Here is a 20,532-nt window from a genome sequence, read left to right as displayed (position 1 = left end):
CCTTAGGGGAACTATACAGTCACCTCTCATGGCAGACCTTGTGGATCTGCTGCCATATGTCTGGGTTTTCTGTTTAACAAAAATATTGAGTGGAGGGGGAGCCAGGCCATTGAGGATCTTGAATACAAGACATGCGTCGGTGTATTGCACAAGATTTTCCCAACTCGAGCTCATGCTTTCTAAGGATGTGACAATGATGATGGCTATTGGGCTTCCTATCAAGCACTTTGAGAGCCTGTTTGTAGACAGACTGAATCGGTTTTAATGTTGTACAGCAAGCTTGGGCCCAACTAGTCAAGCAGTATGTTAAGTGGGGGAGTATCATAGATTTGAAGTACAGTTTTGCTACCTCTGTAGTCAAACAATTTCGTATAAATCGGAAATTAGCTAGGTTGAATTTGGTTATTTGAATGACCTTTTTCACATGCTTTTTAAAAGAGAGGTTGGAATCAAGTATGATGCCAAGGTACTTAAAATCGGATACCACCTGGAGCTTGGTACCAGTACACTCTGTGTATGTAGCCTCGTTATTGTTATTTTGTGTTACTTTTTATTACATTAGTTACTTTATTATTTTCTTAACTCTGCATTGTTTAAGGGCTTGTAAGTAAGCATTTCATGGTAAGGTCTACACCTGTTGTATTTGATGCATGTGACATACGATTTGATCATACAGCACGGTAGAAGCTCATAATTAGCCTTTTGAACGTAGACCTGGCACTCCGGTACCGCTTGCCATGCGGTAGCAGAGATAAGTCTATGACATGGGTTACTGGAGTCTTTAAGAATTTTTGGGGGAGCCTGATATCGCCTATATTATATAGGTCCTGGATGGCAGGAAGTTTGGTCCCAGTGATATACTGGACCGTGCGCACTACACTCTGTAGCGCCTTACTGTCTGATGCCGAGCAGTTGCCGTAACAGGCGGTGATGCAACCGTTCAGGATGCTCTCGATGGTGCAGCTGTAGAACTATGAGTGTGCATCCCAAATGGCACCCTATTACCTAATTAAATACGCAGTACTTTTGACCAGGTTCAGTAGTATGCGCCTTTTCATGTGGCTATATCTTTTCCAATCGTCTTATCTTTGTTAGGTTCTAATTCTCAGAGTAAAAAACTCTACGGACACTATGAAACCAAGTTTATTCTGCCCAGAGGATCAATACAGCTGCATTAGACAAACATTTTCACACAAGCACAGATATTTAACGTATCCCCATAGGCTGAGTCTCCTCCTACCTATCTGTACAAACATCGTTCTTTACTGCTAGGCAGGACCCTAGTGATATGGGCCATAAACTTTTATTTCTCCCTTAAGGTGACCTGACCTCAACCCCACCCCTCCATCACTAATCCATGACTCTCTCCCCTTATCAATGCCTGCCACATGTAATCACTTCCCTGCACTCAACACATTCCAAGCTTAATTGCACACACTATATACCTTCTTCCTATAACCATTCACTTCTGGTGTAGACCCTCTAAACCTCAGCACTCCCTCAGTGACATGAATAAGTATATTTCAGATTCTCAACCCATCATCTTGAGCAAGCAAACATTTCTCTACCTCCCTTGGACGGGTAGCCTGTTTTGTAAAATGTCGACTTTGTCTGTAAATCTATATAAAAATGTCTTCTATAATAGAGTATTGTTTATATAAGCTGTGTTCATCCCAGAACTTCCTAACCACTCTGTTGGTGTTGTGCAGCTTCATCTAAACCTAAACCTAAACCTGTTATTGATGACTATGATGATGATGATGATGACGACGACGAGCCTGAGCCCGAAACGAAGACTAAGAAAGTGGTTAAGCCTGGAGCTGCTAAAAAGGTATGCATTTATTCATCTTAAGTGTTTATTTGTCTGGCACCATGTACAATTAAAACATACATTTTATGCATTTTTCCAGATATACAGTGCCTTCAGAAAGTATTCATACCCCTTGACTTATTCTACATTTTGTTGTTACAGCCTGAATTCAAAATATACTAGGTTTTTTTTTTCTCACTCATCTACATGCAATGCCCCATAATGACAAAGTGAAAACAACATGTTTTTAGAAATGTTAGCAAATGTATTGAAAGTGAAATAAAGATATCTAATTTACTTAAGTATTCACATGCCTGAGTCAATACTTTGTAGAAGCACCTTTGGCAGCAATGACAGCTGAGAGTCTTTCTGGTTAAGTTTAAGAACTTTACACGCTTGGCTTGTACAACATTTGCCCATTTAAAAAAATATATAAATATTTATTTAATTCTTCAAGCTCTGTCAAATTGGTTTTTGATCATTGCTAGACAACCATTTTCAGGTCTTGCTGTAGATTTAAGTCAAACAGGAACTCAGCCACTCGGGAACATTCACTGGCATCTTGGTAAGCAACTCCAGTGTAGATTTGGCCTTGTGTTTTAGGTTATTGGTCCTGATGAATGGTGAGTTCATCTCCCAGTGTCTAGTGGAAAGCAGAATGAAACAGGTTTTCCTCTAGGATTCTTCCTGTGCTTAGCTCCATTCTGTTTTAATTTTTTTATCCTGAAAATCTCCCCAGTCCTTAAGGATTACAAGCATATCCATAACATGATGCAGCCACCACTCTGCTTGAAAATATGGAGATTATTGGATTTGCCCCAAACATGACAAAAAGTTAATTGCTTTGCACTTGGTATTGTGGAGTAACTACAATGCTGTTGATCCATCCTCAGTTTTCTCCTATCACAGCCATTACAAATATCTGTAACTGTTTCAATGTCACCATTGGCCTCATGGTGAAATCCCTGAGTGGTTTCCTTCCTCTCCGGCAACTGAGTTAGGAAGGACGCCTGTATCTTTGTAGTGACTGGGCATATTGATACACCATCCAAAGTGTAATTAACAACTTCACCATGCTCAGAGATATTCAATGTCTGCTTTTTTATTTTTACCCATCTAACAATGCCAGTATTTGCTAGGCATTGGAAAACCTCCCAGGTCTTTGTGGTTGAATCTGTGTTTGAAATTCACTGTGCGACTGAGGGACCTTGCATATAATTGTGAGTGGGGTACAGAGATGAGGTAGTCATTCAAAAACACTATTATTGCACACAGTGAGTCCATGCAACTTATGTGACTTGTTAAGCACATGTTTACTCCTGAACTTAATTAGGTTTGCCATAACAAAGGGGTTGAATACTTATTGACTCAAGACATTTCAGCTTTTTTTAAATTTATTAGTAAAATTTTCTAAAAACATAATTCCCCTTTGACATTATGGGGTATTGTTTGTCACTGGCCTATACACAATCTCAATTTTTAAATTCAAGCTGTAACACAACAAAATGTGGAAAAAGTAAAGGGGTGTAATGCTTTTTGAAGGCTCTGTGGCTAGACCGATAATGCTCAGCTCCAGTCCCTGGGAATCTTACCTGCCACTGTACCGAATTAGATTTTTCATGACAATCTCATTTGGCACTTGGCACACTAAGCTACTACTATGTGCCAGCTTTTCTCTCTGTGAACTGGATATTTCATTCTGCATTTAATAGAACACCCCCCAGGAATCTGTTGCGAGCTCGGATAAAGATAGTGTCAGTAGTCCTAAAAGACTTACAAAGGGGAAGCCTAGCAGCCAGCAGGTACATGGTTGGAGTCGACCACCACTGTGTTGCTAATATGTGACTCGGGAATTACTAACTGGGTGGGTGGACTGAGCCTTGCACCGGCTGTTGTTGAGACACTGCACGTGTGTCTGTCTCTAAAACTATGTTTTTTTTTAAATTATTTTTTTAAAGCATGTTTTGTGGGTATTAACGCACACCCCCACACACTGTGTGAGGCTGAACACAATATCGAACTGATGTATGTTTTTGCTTTTATATTTCGTATTATCTTGCTGTAATATTTTGTCTAGCTTCTCATACCCCTTGACTTATTCTCATTTACAGGCTGAAATCTGAGTTCTTTACATTATAAACACAGGTTTATAATGTAGTCTTTTAAACCTTTCTGTGTTTGTCTGACCATGCTATAAATGAGTTTTACAACTTTTGTGTATAGCTTTTATGTCTTATGTTTCCGAACTGTCTTTTTAAACCTCCCCGTTTCTCTACCACATATTCTGAGCGCAATATAGATCTCTAGTGTTTATATACAGGAAATTGCCAAAATGATGGAAACATTTGCGTAAATGAAAGCAAGTGCTTCCACACAGGTGTGGTTCCTTAGATAATTAAGCCATTGACATCCCATTATGCTTAAGGTCATGTACAAAAATGCTGGGCAGGCCATTATTTTGGTTACCGTGGCTATGCCTGGATGGCGGCATTGTCATCCTATGACAATGCCGCCATCCACAGGGCACAAGTTGTCACTGAATCATTTGATGAGCATGAAAACGATGTAAACCATATGCCATGGATGTCTCACGTCACCAGATATCAACCCAAATGAACACTTATGGGAGATTCTGGAGTGGCGCCTGAAACCACCATCAACAAAACACAGAATGATGGAATTGATTGTGGAAAAATGTAGTTGCATCCCTCCAATAGAGTTCCAGACACTTGTAGAGTCTGTACCAATGTGCATTGAAGCTGTTCTGGCTCGTGGTGGCCCAACGCCCTATTAAGACACTTTATGTTGGTGTTTCCTTTATTTTGGCAGTTACCTGTAGCTTTGTATCTTGTTCTGATAATGTCTCTGTGCTGTCTTGTAAACCTCCCCATTTCTCTCCTCTGTCCCATTGTCAGGGTGTGCTTGGGAAGAAGGCCCCGGTCACTAAGGCCACTGCCAAGGATGAGGAGGACAGGTCTGGTGTTATCTTTATTCTGGTACCCAACGGCAAGGAACAGAGGATAAAGGAGGAAAAAGGTCTGAAGGCAAGTAATATATAATAATATAAGCGACTTAATCATGCATGCATTTCATTTATGGGTGGTCCCGGCAATCAAACCTATATCTTGACGTGGCAATCTCCATGCTCTACCAACTGAGCTACAGAGAAGTCACTTCACCTTTTTAGCTATTCAGTTTGTCAACTTGCAGCTTTTCACTTTGATAAAAGGAGTGGCTGAGGTGTCTCTTTGTTGTCAGGGGAGGTTGTGCAGTGTTGAAGGAAACTCAAGGTTGATCAAAAGGACAGTATCAAAATGAGTCATGTCATGTGTTTCATCTGCTCCCTGACAGTTTTATATATTTTTTTGTGTCATTTTGGATGTCCAAGATGAGACTGTTTGCTGAGGAAGAAATATTGTTTTATTTTATCCTTTGTTTAACCTGGCGAGTCAGTTAAACCGAGTAAATTTGCGGAAACTCGAATTGGCATAATACATTTTTAAAAACTCCTTTGTTTCAGCAATGATTATTATTTTTGGGATACCTAAAGTGGTTCTAAAAGTAAAAAATGTCATATCTAAATGATCCTTGGTATGACCATCTTAAAACATATACCCCCCCCCCCCCGGTAATGTGAGCAAATAACGCTGATATAGTGCTTGAATAATCATCTCACTTGTGATGCAGGTGTTGAAATGGAATTTCAACACCCCGCGAGATGAGTATGTGGACCAGTTGAAGACTCAGATGTCCACCTGCTTCGCCAGATGGCTCCAGGACGAACTCTTCCACGCTTCTGACTTCCAACGCCAGGTCAAGGCTATTGGGGTCATGGGAGAGGTAAGAACCCCGCAGGAGACGGCGAAACACATTTATGATAGACTCACCAAGGGCTCTTTCTTATTCATACAGGCTTGTGTTATTGAGATTATATATATTTTTTGCAATAGAGAACTATACTCAGAAGAGTGAAAAGGATTCAAATATACAATCTTATTTTTAGTTTATTTTAGACGGGAGTAACAGGAGAAAGTCTCCTGTTTCTCCAGTATTGCCTTTTTGCCTCCAGCACCTTCACAAATCAGCCAAGGCCGTGTGGTAGATTCTGCCTATTATATACATGTTTAATTTAGACTAAAACCATTTAGTGTTTCTTTGAAACGTAAGGGCGTTTGTTTACTTGACTGACTACGATGTTATGTTTCCACTCATTAGCGGATGGAGGATGAGCTTGAGGGCACAGTCAGCTGCTTGGACCTGATCCTGAAGTGGTTCACACTGCGTTTCTTTGAGACCAACAGCACTGTGTTGATGAAGGTTCTGGAGTACCTCAAGCTGCTCTTCCCCACACTGAGCAGAGAGAACTACCACCTCAACGAATACGAGGCTTCCTCCTTCATCCCCTACCTCATACTCAAAGTAAGTCACCTATCTCGTCCTCAAAGTACACTACATTACCAAAAGTATGTGAACACCTGCTCATCGAACATGCCATTCCAAAATAATGGCCATCAATATGGAGCTGGTCCTCCCTTTGCTGCTATAACAACCTCCACTCTTCTTTGAAGGCTTCCTACTAGATGTTGGAACATTGCTGCGGGGACTTGCTTCCATTCAGCCATGAGCATTAGTGAGGTCGGGCACCGATGTTGGGCAATTAGGCCTGGCTCGCAGTCAGCGTTCTAATTCATCCCAAAGGTGTTTGATGGGGTTGAGGTCAGGGCTCTGTGCAGGCCAGTCAAGTTCTTCCACACCGATCTCGACAAAACATTTCTGTATGGACCTCGCTTTTTGCACTGGGGAATTGTCATGCTGAAACAGGCATGGTCCTTTCCCAAACTGTTGCCACAAAGTTGGAAGTACAGAATCATCTAGGATGTCATTGTATGCTGTAGCATTAAGATTTCCCTTCACTGGAATAATGGGCCTTGCTCGAACCATGAAAAACAGCCCCAGGCCATTATTCCTCCTCCACCAAACTTTACAGTTGGCACTATGCATTGGGGCAGGTAGCGTTCTCCTGGCATCCACCAAACCCAGATTCGTCCGTCGGACTGCCAGATGGTGAAGCGTGATACATCATTTCTAGGATAGCGTTTCCACTTCTCCAAGCTTTACACCCCTCCAGCCGACGCTTGGCATTACACATGGTGATCTTAGGCTTGTGTGCGACTGCTCGGCCATGGAAACTATTTTCATGAAGCTCCCAACGAACAGTTCTTGTGCTGGCGTTGCTTCCAGAGGCAGTTTGGAACTCGTTAGTGAGTGTTGCAATCGAGGACACACATTTTACACACTTCAGCCCTTGGTGGTCCGGTTCTGTGAGCTTGTGTGGCCTACCGCTTCGCGGTTGAGCTGTTGTTGTTCCTAGACGTTTACACTTCACAATAAGAGCACTTAGAGTTGACCAAGGCAGAAATATGATGAACTAACTTGTTTGAAAGGTGGCATCCTATGACAGAGCCACGTTGAAAGTCACTGAACTCTTCAGTAAGGACATTCTACTGCCAAAGTGTGTCTATGGAGACTGCATGGATGTGTGCTCGATTTTATATGCATGTCAGCAACAGGTGTGCCTGAAATAGCCGAAACCACAAATTTGAAGTGGTGTCCACATACACTATAGATAGATAGATAGATATACACATACATACATACATACAGTGGGGCAAAAAAGTATTTAGTCAGCCACCAATTGTGCAAGTTCTCCCACTTAAAAAGATGAGAGAGGCCTGTAATTTTCATCATGGGTACACTTCAACTATGACAGACAAAATGAGGGGGAAAAAATCCAGAAAATCACGTTGTAGGATTCTAATGAATTTATTTGCAAATTATGGTGGAAAATAAGTATTTGGTCACCTACAAACAAGCAAGATTTCTGGCTCTCACAGACCTGTAACTTCTTCTTTAAGAGGCTCCTCTGTCCTCCACTCGTTACCTGTATTAATGGCACCTGTTTGAACTTGTTATCAGTATAAAAGACACCTGTCCACAACCTCAAACAGCCACACTCCAAACTCCACTATGGCCAAGACCAAAGAGCTGTCAGAGGATACCAGAAACAAAATTGTAGACCTGCACCAGGCTGGGAAGACTGAATCTGCAATAGGTAAGCAGCTTGGTTTGAAGAAATCAACTGGGGGAGCAATTATTAGGAAATGGAAGACATACAAGACCACTGATAATCTCCCTCGATCTGGGGCTCCACGCAAGATCAAACCTTGTGAAGACTTACAGAAAACGTTTGACCTCTGTCATTGCCAACAAAGGGTATATAACAAAGTATTGAGATACATTTTTGTTATTGACCAAATACTTATTTTCCACCATAATTTGCAAATAAATTCATTAAAAATCCTACAATGTGATTTTCTGGATTTTTTTCCTTCTCATTTTGTCTGTCATAGTTGAAGTGTACCTATGATGAAAATTACAGGCCTCTCATCTTTTTAAGTGGGAGAACTTGCACAATTGGTGGCTGACTAAATACTTTTTTGCCCCACTGTATACAAAAAAGTTAGTCACCTCCATCTCCTACCTCATCCTCAAACTAAGTCATCTTATCCTTCATCCCCTACCTCAACATAAGTCACCTCTTCCACCACCCCGACCAGTGTTAAAATTATGTTTGAAGTCTTTCAAATACTTAAACTCTGCTTGATTGAGCTCCCTTGGCGAAGTAGGAAAGTCCCACATTTTGAGTACAACCTATCTGGCACTCAGGGTAGACTTAAGCAAATATTCAAAGTATTACAAATATTTCAAATACTATTTGAACCTAGGTCTGGGACCACCACACACTTTCTCCATGTGGTGTGGTCTTTGTTTTATAGAAGCTATTGTTTGTGTGACTAACCATAATTTTTTTTAACATCCTCTTTTCACCTGACAGGTTGGGGAATCAAAGGATGTGGTGCGTAAAGACGTGCGTGCCATCCTCACCATGCTGTGTAAGGTCTACCCTGCAAGCAAAGTCTTCCCTTTCCTCATGGACGGGACCAAGTCCAAGAACTCCAAACAAAGAGCTGGTAAGACCAAGTGGACCAAGGCTAGAATAAAGAACGAGACAATATCATTTATTGCATTGTCAAATCTTATGTTCATTGTAATAATACTAATACATGGGACTTATATAGTCATTTTTCAACGACCCAAAGTTTCTTTTAAAAGAGAAATTTACCCAAAATCCAGAAACTCACAAGTGATTCCATTCATTGAAACTAGTTGAGTTTGCCCTCTCTTTCTCTGGAGTGCAGAACTGAGAATGCTGCAAAAACGGGTCATGTCACTTGTGACGTTGCTAGATGCAGGCTTCACTCCGCTCCGTTGTCAGTGAATGCATGATTCACAAATCTGCTAACTGTGACATTCATTGTTTTATTGAAAGCATAAGGCTGAATTTTGACTCCGGAAATGTACACTACTGTTCAAAAGTTTGGGGTCACTTAGAAATGTCCTTGTTTTCCATGAAAACATGCATGAAATGTGTTGCAAAATGAATAGGAATATAGTCAAGATATTGACAAGGTTATAAATAATGATTTTTAATTGAGATAATAATTGTGTCTTTCAAACTTTGCTTTTGTCAAAGAATCCTCCATTTGCAGCAATTACAACCTTGCAGACCTTTGGCATTCTAGTTATCAATCTGAAGAGATTTCACCCCATGCTTCCTGAAGTACCTCCCACAAGTTGGATTGGCTTGATGGGCTGCTCCCAGAACAGCTCAATAGGGTTGAGATCCGGTGACTGTGCTGGCCACTCCATTATAGACAGAATACCAGCTGACTGCTTCTTCTTGAAATAGTTCTTGCATAGTTTGGAGCTGTGCTTTGGGTCATTGTGCTGTTTTAGGAGGAAATTGGCTCCGATTAAGCGCCATCCACGGGGCATGGCATTGCAATTTGGAGTGAGAGCCTTCCTTCTTCAAGATCCCTTTTACCTTGTACAAATCTCCCACTTTACCACCACCAAAGCACCCCCAGACCATCACATTGTCAAGCACTCTAGCATCTTTTCATTTTTTCTGCGTCTCACCAATGTTGTTCTTTGTGATCCAAACACCTCAAACTTGGACAGATGTATCTTTAACACTTTTTTCCCAATCTTCCGCTGTCCAGTGTCTGTGTTCCTTTGCCCATCTTAATCTTTTCTTTATATTGGCCAGTCTGAGAGATGGCTTTTTCTTTGTAACTCTGGTGGAGGCCACTGTGTTCTTGGGGACCTTAAATGCTGCAGACATTTTTTGGTACCCTTCCCCAGATCTGTGTCCAGACACAATCTTGTCTTGGAGCTCCACGGACAATTCCTTCAACCTCCTGGCTTGCTTTTTGCTCTGACATACACTGTCAATTGTGTGACCTTAAATAGACAGGTGTGTGTGTGTGTGCCAAGTTATGTCTAATCAGTTGAATTTATCACAGGTGGCAAATCTGTTTTCGCTTTGTCATTATACGGTATTGTGTGTAGATTGATAAGGAAATGTTTTGTTTAATTAATTTCAGAATAAGCCTGTAACGTAACAAAACGTGGAAAAATTCAAGGGGTCTGAATACTTTCCCCGAGTACACTGTATGCTAACCTGTCGAGCACCTAGGCCTATGTCTGCATGATATGGTGCAATGGTAATAAGAACACACTGCACTTCAAGGATCAGCTTAGGCCACATACGATACCGCCGCATGCTTTCTTTGTCGCTTTCTCTTTCGAAACGCACTGCGCCAGATCCAGTCCATGGAATTACAGTAGCAGCAGTTGTACCTTTTATCATCCCTTAGTTTTCTGCCCCCGTAATTTCAGATTGCATATCTCGCTCGTATGCGTTGACTTCAACCCTCATATAAGGGCATATCATGAGCAGCGTTTCCCCCACGAGGGCGCACATGCTCAGTTGTTACCCGTCTCTGCTGCTGTGGCACATTTCCTAACTCAAACTTAGCTAATTCGTCCGTACTCTTTTTAGTAACACACTATTTGTGAATCATGCAGAGTGAGGCCTGCATCCAGCAATGTCACATGACCCATTTTTGCGGCTATCTCAGTTCTGCAATCCAAGGAGGGGGAGAGGGCCAACTCCACTGAACTAGTTTCAGTGTATGGGATCACTTGGGAGTTTCCGGATTTTGGGTAAAATTCTCCTTTAAGGGTAGGCCTTGTCAAAGAGGTGGGGCTTTAGGAGGGACTGAAAGAGGGTGAAGGACTCGGATAGCTGGAAGGAGGGTGTTCCAGAGCCTAGGAGCAACCCTGGAGAAGGCCCTGTCACCGAAGCTCTGGAGCTTCGACCTGGGGATGACAAGGTGGCCTGCTGTGGTAGAATGGAGTGAGCGTGTGGGTTGGTAGGGGAGAAGGTCTGAGAGGTAAGGGGGGGTCCAGGTGGTGAAGTGCTTTGTAGGTCAGATGCAGGATCTTGTAGTCAATGCGCTGGGAGACAGGGAACCAGTGGAGTTCACGGAGGACACGAGGGGTGTGCTGCCAGGACTTAGTGTGCGTGAGGAGTCGGGCTGCAGAGTTTTGAACCATTTGGAGCTTATGGAGAGAGCTTGAGTAGTGAGTTGCAGTAGTCAAGACTGGAGGAGATGAATGCATGTATGAGGGTTTCAGTGGCAGGGCTTGAGGACCTGATGTTGCGAGGTGGGAAGAGGATTTGACCGTCTGTCTCTAGTGGTGATAAAAGGAGAGAGTGGAATCCAGGGTGATGCCAAGGAAGAGACAGTTGTCGTCAATGGTGAACGGTAAAGTTGCGAGCTTTGGTAGGGTGGATTTGATACCTAATGAGGAGTAGCGTTTTAGCACTGCGGTAGATCTGGGTGTCATCTGCATAGCAGTGTGAGTCTCGGTTGAAGTGACCTGAGGATCTGACCAAAGGGGGAGGATGTAGATTATGAGTAAGGGACCCAGTACAGAGCATTGGGGGACAGCCTGTGTAACTGCAGCTTAGTCTGAGGTGTGGCCATTGAGGCAGATGTAGGGGGTCCGATTTGTGAGGTATGAGTGTAGCCAGGAGAGTGCAGAGTCCTCAACACCCAGACCCTCATGTCTGGTGAGGAGGATCTGATGGCTCGCTGTGTCAAAAGTAGCCCTCCGGTCAAGGAGAATATGGATGTAGAGGGAATCAGCATAGGTGAGAAGGTCATTGACAACTTCGAGTGCAGTTTCATTACTGTGGAGGGGAGGAAACCAGACTGAAGGGGCTCGAATATGTTGTTGTCGTAGCAGGTGGGTTTGTAATTGGGAGGCAACAGTCCATTCCTTGGCAAGGAAGGAGAGGTTGGAAATGGGGTGGAAGTTATGGGGGGTGACTGCAGCTGTAGCTGGAGGGAACCGTTCCTGTTGACGTTGTGTGTGATATATGGACAGAGAGCATGCAGGCAGGCTTTGATGAGAACAATGGGGAGAGGATCCAGGGTGCAAGTTGTAGTCTTGGATGACAGATAAAGGGATGGTCAATGGGGGGGGGTGAATTCATAGAGCCGGGTTTCAGGGGTGGTGGTTGACTGGGATGGGCAGCTGAGGGAGATTGATCAGTCCGTGATGAGTCTATTTTGGTGAACTTGTCCTTGACAAACTGAAGGAATGAATTGCAGAGTTTAGTTTGGAGACAGGCCAGAGAGTTGAGGGAAACCGAACTGTGTTGAATTGGGCAGCTAGTTCATCAGGTGAATTGGTGGGCATGGTCAAGGGGCAGAGCAAATGGCATCAGAGCGTTGGAGGGGATTGACAGCTTTGATGTTGCGGAAGGAGATGAGGCGCTTGTTGCCGCTCTCCATGTTGTCTGTTGTCTGTAGCTTGTGAGGTGTGGAAACACTTTGTTGCTTTTATGAATTTTTTCTTGCTGCTTTTTGTTTTATGCTGCTCTGTCTGTATGCTACGTCTTGCTTGTCCTATGTTGCTCTGTCTGTATGCTACGTCTTGCTTGTCCTATGTTGCTCTGTCTGTATGCTACGTCTTGCTTGTCCTATGTTGCTCTGTCTGTATGCTATGTCTTGCTTGTCCTATGTTGCTATGTCTTGCTTGTTCTATGTTGCTATTGTCTATATTGTAATTGTTTTTAATAACCTGCCCAGGGACTGCGGTTGAAAATTAGCCGGTTGGCTAAAACCGGCACTTTTACTGAAATGTTGATTAATGTGCACTGTCCCTGTAAAAATAAAAATAAACTTAAACTCAAGCTTGTCAGTGTTGTGGGGTGAGTATGCGGGAAGAGAGAAATTAAGGATCTTGTTGTCAGAGTGAGAACAGGGAGGGGGAAATATGAGTTAGGTTGAGGCCAAAAGAGCAGACGAGGTGTCCCTTGATGAGAGTGGAAAAATGTACATGTTGGGTAATATTGAAATAGAACACCAATTAAATCTGAGACAGGTTTTTAGTGAGTCCACGTGAATATTAATATCGCCAAGCAACAGTAAGCAGGGGGAGAGTAAGAACCTTCTCTTGAGTGTAAACTTCCTGTGCTTCAATATCCTTATTTGTATCTCCTCGTTGTGGCACGAACTAACCATTCTCTCCCTGTATTCCCCTAGAATGTCTTGAGGAGCTGGGCTGTCTGATAGAGAACTATGGAATGAACGTCTGTCAGCCAACACCGGCCAAATCCATGAAAGAGATCGCTGTTCACATCGGAGACAGGGACAATTCAGTACGCAACGCTGCCCTCAACACAGTGTTGGCTGTGTACAATGTCTGTGGGGACCAAGTCTACAAACTCATTGGCAATGTAAGATACTACTACAATATACTGCAATAGAGGTTATGTCACAAAGCAGGATCAATGAGTTAGCCAGCAAACTTGCTTAAATGTTCAGAAATTAATATATATATATATTTTTTTTAATATGCTTGAAATGGCCATGGACTGTTTCAACCAACAACCCGTAGTCAACATTCACTTTATTAACGAACCAGAAAATGTGAATGTTTCTTAAAGTTAGCTAACTTAGTATCCTGCTTTAGAGTATACATCTCTGGAGATGTCATCTCCGGTGTTTATCTCAAACACCCTGTCGGTCTTTCTTCTGCAGCTGTCTGAGAAGGAGATGAGTATGTTAGAGGAGAGGGTCAAGCGCTCTGCTAAGAAGACCCCTGCAGCAGCCCCACCACCTGCCAGACAGGCTGCAGAGAGGGAGAGGCCCCAGAGAGAGCACCCCTCCAACCCCAACGCTACCTTCATGAGGAAGCCTGCTCAGCAACCTCAGGAGGATGTGCCCAACAAGCTCAAGTATGGGATGGGTCAAAATCCCTGACCTAGTGCCTCCTCAACTACCTACCTACCAAAGCATGGCTCTCTATTCTAACGGATCTATGGGGGTTTTTAACTTTTAGTCTGGTGATTGAGCAGTTACAAGTGCCGCTGTAAACATTCTGTCCATGTCTTAAGACCTTACCTACAAAACCCTCGTAAGGTTAAGGCCTCTTTTATGCCTCTTTATACGGACCTCAATGTCCGTCTTTTACTCTTCTCACACTGACGAGATGAGCCGAACCGTGCCGAGCTCTACTGCACTGGCCAGGTTTCGCATCCATCATACGCGCTTAAACAACAATTTGAAAGAAAAATATCTGAGCCGGCACAGTGAGATGATCATTTAAAAAAATCGGGAAATTGGTTTGCACGGTTTGGGTTGGCACGAGGGTGTGAAAAGAGTATTTGCATGTTCTTTCCTTCTCCTATTCTGTTTGGTTTCATTGCATGGTGTGTGTGTGTGTGTGTGTGTGTGTGTGTGTGTGTGTGTGTGTGTGGTCTCTTAATCCTGAGCCTCTCTTCTCCTTTATAATTGCTCTTCTCTTATCGCTGCTCTGCTCTCCATGGACAGAATAATGTATCGCACTTATAGGATGTGAGTACCGCCGTGCCTCTCCCAGACACAGTGTGCACTCTGCTCTCCTCCAGAAGCACTCAGAATTGGGATGTAATGTAGATGAATCTAAACGTAACACTCACCAGTCTAAACTAAATAGTTCAGTTGGTGTGCCCCCCCCCCCCCCCCTTCCTTGTCGTACTGTGTTAATGGCAACCTTCCATACTAGCAAACCACTTAGGGTGAAGCAATGTATTCCACAGCCATTCCAAATAGTATGCCGGTGCGGGTATATTGGAACGGAGATGTGACCCCAACCTGTCTGTCTGTGTTGGTTTCGATGACATTTGTTCTGAATGATCCTCTTCTGTTCTCCCCCAGCCAAGCGCGGGCTCAGAACGCTGTACGGGAACACTCACACCCGTCCATCCCCAAGGAGTTTCAGCTGGACCTGGACATGATTGAGAACGACCACACACGGGTCAGTGAGCTGCCCGACCTGGTCCAACACAAACTGGACGAACTGCTGGAGCCCATCATGATGCCAGAGCCCAAGTGAGTGTCTGTTTGAACGGAGCCAAACTTCATACCGACTTGTCCCAAGTCTTAGACCAACGCTGGCCTGGCTGGCCTGAACTTCCATTTCAACAGTAGTTCTGAAATAGCGTTGGGATGAACAGTAGAGGGATGATCTTTAAAGTATGGATACATGGTTAAACTGTCTGAGCATTATACCAACTGGCTGGGAGGGATGTGCATTGATCTACTGTAGAAGTTCTTTTTTAGAATTTCTAAGATCCAAGAGACTTGTGGCATCCCAAGACTAATGACAGTGAGTGGTTATGTAATTAGTTGTGTGTGTTTCCCCAGGATCCGTTCTGTCTCGCCCCACTTTGATGATCTTCACAACAGCACCGCTTCCACCATCAACTTTGTCATCTCCCAGGTGGCCAGTGGAGACATCAACACCAGCATCCAGGCGCTGGCACAGGTTGGTACATCACTGTAGTATAGGCTCAGGTACACCATGGTGCAATAGCAGGCTCTCCTGTACGTAGTCTTTTATTGAAAAAGAGGTTAGGGAACATCAAACCTCGATTGCCGTCTTCCAATAGTTGAGTGAAGGGTACTTGGGAGTCTGGAAATGGGAGACTAGGGAACATCGAACTTCGACCTATCTACCTGCAGTACTCTGCTCTAGTTAGAAACGAGAAGAGCGCAAGCAGTGGACAGTGTCTCTGTGTGTATTAACCTCTGTCTCTCCCCTTCCCCCAAGATTGATGAGGTGTTGAGGCAGGAGGACAAGGCGGAGGCCATGTCAGGTCATATCGACCAGTTCCTCATCGCCACCTTCATGCAGCTGCGCCTCATCTACAACACACACATGGCCGACGACCGCCTCGACAAGAAGGACATCTTCAAGCTCTACAGCTGTATCATCGGCAACATGCTCTCGGTGAGTAGCGACTACACATTCACACCACTAAGGGGTGATACTGGTCTGTTGTTTCAAAGAGTCGGCTCAGTCTCTAAAGAGGTTTTGTTTTAACATCTAAAATCACACCCGAGTAGGCGTAGTGGACTGGTGTGGACATCTGTGCCACAGCTGTGTTTGTGTGTCACCTGTGTACTGCAGTTGTTCTCTATGGAGAGCCTGGCGCGAGAGGCATCTATGGGGGTTCTAAAGGACCTGATGCACGGTCTGATCACCCTGATGCTGGATGCCCGGGTGGAGGACATCGAGGACGGACAGCAGCTCATTCGCTCCGTCAACCTGCTGGTGGTCAGAGTACTGGAGAAGTCTGACCAGACCAACATCCTCAGGTCAGAACTCAGAACATTGACTTAAATTTTTTTTAAATTACATTTAGTTTTACTGGGACAGTGCACATTAAACTAACATTACTCTAAATGCCTTGTCCTGAGGAATGTTAGCGATGATGGCTCGTGTACTTCAGAGAACCTCTGAGAAGTAGAATGCACCCTGGTTAAGGGTGATACAGCTAAAGGTATTTCCAGAATAGTGTATCTAGTATTTTCTGTCTGTCTTTTTCTCTTCCCCCAGTGCTCTTCTAGTACTGCTACAGGACAGCCTTACCACCTCATCAGGGTCTCCTATGTTCTCTGAACTGGTCATGAAGGTATTGCTATTTAATTTGTTATGGGACTGTTTACTTTTGTCTATGCATGATATGTATGGTGTTTGCACATGAGCTAGTCAAATGTGTATTCCCTGTTCTTTGGGACATTTTACCTTCTTTTTAAATTATTTTTAGCTCCTAAAACAAATGATGACCTATTTCCAATCAAAATCATTATGAATAATTATTTTAAGGCTCAATGAACAAATTTGAAATGTAATATATTTAACCCTCTGGTTCTCGCTGTCTCTTTAGTGCCTGTGGCGTATGATCCGGTTCCTGCCAGAGACCATCAACAGCATCAACCTGGACCGCATCCTGTTGGATGTCCACAACTTTATGAAGGTGTTCCCCAAGGAGAAGCTGAAGCAGCTGAAGTCTGACGTGCCCCACAGGACACTCAAGACACTGCTGCACACACTGTGTAAACTCACTGGAGCCAAGGTACGTACTATACATACCCAAAGCACATTCACATCCAATAGTTGAGTGATTGTTGTCTGTGGTTTTGATTTAAGTAGACCATAGTGAGGCTACTAGGCTGTTGTTGTTTTGACCCTGTTGCTTTGCCGTGTCTAGATCCTGGACCACATGTCCATGATAGAGAACAAGAATGATTCTGAGCTGGAGGCCCACCTGAGACGAGTGGTCAAACACTCTGGAAACTTCTCGGGCATGAAGTCTGACCGGGGCACAGAGAAAGGCCAGGTGCGTTGTTAACCTAACCTCTAATTACTTGATTTATTTAACTTCATTCAAGTGAATACACTGCTTTTAAAATAGTTGTGGATAACACAAAGTTATTACAAACATGTCTGTAGTGCAACGTGAGTCCACTTCTAATGTGTTCTTGACGCTTCCAGGATGACAGGATGTCGAAAGCTAAAGTGAGCGATATCCTCTCTGAGATATTCAAGAAGATTGGCTCCAAGGAAAACACAAAAGAGGTGATTTATTTTTCTTTATTTCCTTGGTCGTTAATGTAGTCACACCTTTAATTTTACGGTGTGCACCCTCTTGTCAAGGTCGTAATTGTAAAAGATGGTGTTCTCAGTGACTGGCTAAACTAATTTACAGTACCAATCCAGAATTGAGTGAGTTAACTATTTGTTGTTTCCCCCAGGGCCTGACGGAGCTGTATGAGTATAAGCAGAAGTACTCCGACGCTGACCTGGAGCCCTTCCTGAGGAACACGTCTCAGTTCTTTCAGAGCTACGTGGAGAGAGGCCTCCGCGTGATCGAGTCTGAGAGAGAGGGCAAAGGCAGGATCCAGCCTTCTAGCACAGGTACTAAACCCTGAACGATTAAAGGGGAATTCCACTCAAAAGTTTAAATGTTAAGTTTTGTTCTATGCCTTGTAATATTTGATCTGATATGACTGTCTACCATGTGTCTAACCCAGAGATTGTACAAATCTGTAGCAGAGTAATAGGAAATGCAATCCTGACATCAGCTCTAGTGCTTTGGTATAAGCCGTGTTAGTATTGTTTGAATTACTATTGAGGATTACGAGTAGCTAACTACTGTATGTACAGTGCATTCGGAAAGTATTCAGGCCCCTTCCCCTTTTCCACATTTTGTTACGTTACAGCCTTATTCTAAAATTGATTAAATAATGTTCCTCATCAATCTACACATAATACGCCATCATTTTTAGACATTTATGCACATTTATAAAAAAGAAATACAGCAATACCTTTTTTAAGTATTCAGACACTTTACGATGAGACTCGAAATTGAGCTCAGGTGCATCCTGTTTCCATTGATCATCCTTAATGTTTCTACAACTTAATTAGAGTCCACCCGTGGTAAATTCAATTGATTGGACATGATTTGGAAAGGCACACACCTGTCTACATAAGGTCCCACAATTGACAGTGCATGTCAAATCAAAAACAAAGCCATGTGCTCAAAGACAGGATTGTGTTGAGGCACAGATCTGGGAAAAGGTACCAAAATATTTCTGCAGCATTGAAGGTCCCCAAGAACACAATGGCCTCCATCATTCTTAAATGGAAGAAGTGTGTAGTCACCAAGACTCTTCCTAGAGCTGGCTGCCTGGCCAAACTGAGCAATAGGGGGAGAAGGGCCTTGGTCAAGAAGGTGACCAAGAACCCAATGGTCACTCTGACAGAACTCCAGAGTTCGTCTGTGGAGATGGTTGTCCTTCTGGCAGGTTCTCCCATCTCTGCAGCACTTCACCAATCAGGCTTTTTTGGTAGTGACCAGACTGAAGCCACTCCTCAGTAAAAAGCACATGACAGCTTGGAGTTTGCCAAAAGGCACCTAAAAGGACTCTCAGATCATGAGAAACAAGATTTTCTGTTCTGATGAAACCAAGATTGAACTCTTTGGCCTGAATGCCAAGAGTCACATCTGGAGGAAACCTGGCACCATCACTACGGTGAAGCATGGTGGTGCCAGCATGCTGTGGAGATGTTTTTCAGCGGCAGGGAATGGGAGACTGAGCTCAGGACCTCAGACTGGGGTGAAGGTTTACTTTCCAACAGGACAACGACCCTAAGCACACAGCAAAGACAATACAGGAGTGGCTTCGGGACAAGTCTATGAATGTCTTTGAGTGGCCCAGCCAGAGCCCGGACTTGAACCCAATTTAACATCTCTGGAGAGACCTGGAAATAGCTGTGCAGCGACACTCCACATCCAACCTGACAGAGCTTGAGAGGATCTGCAGAGAAGAATGGGAGAAACTCCCCAAATACAGATGTGCCAAGCTTGTAGCGTCATACCCAAGAAGACTCAAGGCTGTAATCGCTGCCAAAGGTGCTTCAACAAAGTACTGAGTAAATGGTCTGAATACTTACAGTACCAGTCAAAAGTTTGGACACCTACAGTGGTTCTTCCTTTAAAAGTTGCGTCATACTGCAGCGCAGCTTGCGTGGTGCCGCAGAATTCTATGGCACGTTATTTACATGTTAGCCATTGTTACAATTAATGCTAGTTTGACCACCAGGAAGCGTCTTTGAGAAGTTAAGTTATTGAAATGACATGGAGCTGTAGACTTAAGAATCCTATTTACTGTAGCGGTTTTTGCATAACTTACTTATTGTAATACAGGCCTACTTCAATATACAGTATATGCACAAATGACTGAATGATTGATGTCTTTAAATGTATTTTAAATCTATTCAAGCATTTTAGTTATAAAATGAAATAACAAAGGGAGCCTTGAATATTTAAAAAATGAATGTCGGCTAAAGCGATTGATTTCAGGAATGCATTTGACTGTACAGCGGCATATTTTCCTCATATTAAAACAATGTGCCCAGTCGGGAGTAGGCCTAGGCTACTAAGTGACTGCGAGTGAAGATCAAAATAATCCTAACTTTCCACACCCTAATTGTAGACTAACCAATATCCAAATTGAGATTCAGTGAAAATAAAAATCTCATTGATTTATCAAGACCATGCTTGTCTCAGAGCAGCACAAAACGGTGCTGAAATAGTTGACCACATGCGGGTAGGCTATTGCTTCAAATCCCACTATAACAATTGATGACTTTGGGAGTTTCAGTAAGCAACAATTTGTTGCCATCGTTAGCCTACTTTATTCCAATATTTTATGTTATTCAGTGATGTTTATTCCCATAGTAATTCGTTATGGATACATCCAGATGTGGTTCGAAAACAGTGCATGTGGTGGGCTATGCAATAGTGTGAGAGAAGTGACATGCCTCGCAAACACCCATGAATACATTTAAAGTCCCTAAACTCGGCAAGAGTCTATTGTCCTGCTGATAGTCCATCAAGGGTGGGATGCTTC

At 43.3% G+C, this 20,532-nt stretch overlaps 1 protein-coding gene across 3 annotated transcripts in view; it reads left to right on the top strand.

Moving 5' to 3' along the window:
* LOC109889639 (cytoskeleton-associated protein 5-like) overlaps positions 1-20,532 on the top strand; it is a 40,670-nt gene that overhangs the window by 14,467 nt on the left and 5,671 nt on the right. For 2 of the 3 annotated variants that reach the window (XM_031823146.1, XM_031823145.1), the window contains exons 26-42: positions 1,710-1,831; positions 4,726-4,854; positions 5,498-5,650; positions 6,026-6,229; positions 8,706-8,841; positions 13,333-13,526; positions 13,831-14,027; positions 14,623-14,646; positions 14,989-15,162; positions 15,478-15,598; positions 15,884-16,063; positions 16,244-16,431; positions 16,673-16,748; positions 17,004-17,192; positions 17,328-17,456; positions 17,612-17,695; positions 17,872-18,034. In XM_031823146.1, coding sequence (XP_031679006.1) covers positions 1,710-1,831; positions 4,726-4,854; positions 5,498-5,650; positions 6,026-6,229; positions 8,706-8,841; positions 13,333-13,526; positions 13,831-14,027; positions 14,623-14,646; positions 14,989-15,162; positions 15,478-15,598; positions 15,884-16,063; positions 16,244-16,431; positions 16,673-16,748; positions 17,004-17,192; positions 17,328-17,456; positions 17,612-17,695; positions 17,872-18,034 — 2,463 coding nt within the window. The remainder of the gene's footprint in view (positions 1-1,709; positions 1,832-4,725; positions 4,855-5,497; positions 5,651-6,025; positions 6,230-8,705; positions 8,842-13,332; positions 13,527-13,830; positions 14,028-14,622; positions 14,647-14,988; positions 15,163-15,477; positions 15,599-15,883; positions 16,064-16,243; positions 16,432-16,672; positions 16,749-17,003; positions 17,193-17,327; positions 17,457-17,611; positions 17,696-17,871; positions 18,035-20,532) is intronic. The other variant, XM_020481212.2, reaches the window with a different exon arrangement.

This window comes from Oncorhynchus kisutch, linkage group LG4 (genome assembly GCF_002021735.2).
Source record: "Oncorhynchus kisutch isolate 150728-3 linkage group LG4, Okis_V2, whole genome shotgun sequence".
Taxonomy (NCBI): domain Eukaryota; kingdom Metazoa; phylum Chordata; class Actinopteri; order Salmoniformes; family Salmonidae; genus Oncorhynchus; species Oncorhynchus kisutch.
This window is presented reverse-complemented; position numbering and strand designations above follow the sequence as displayed.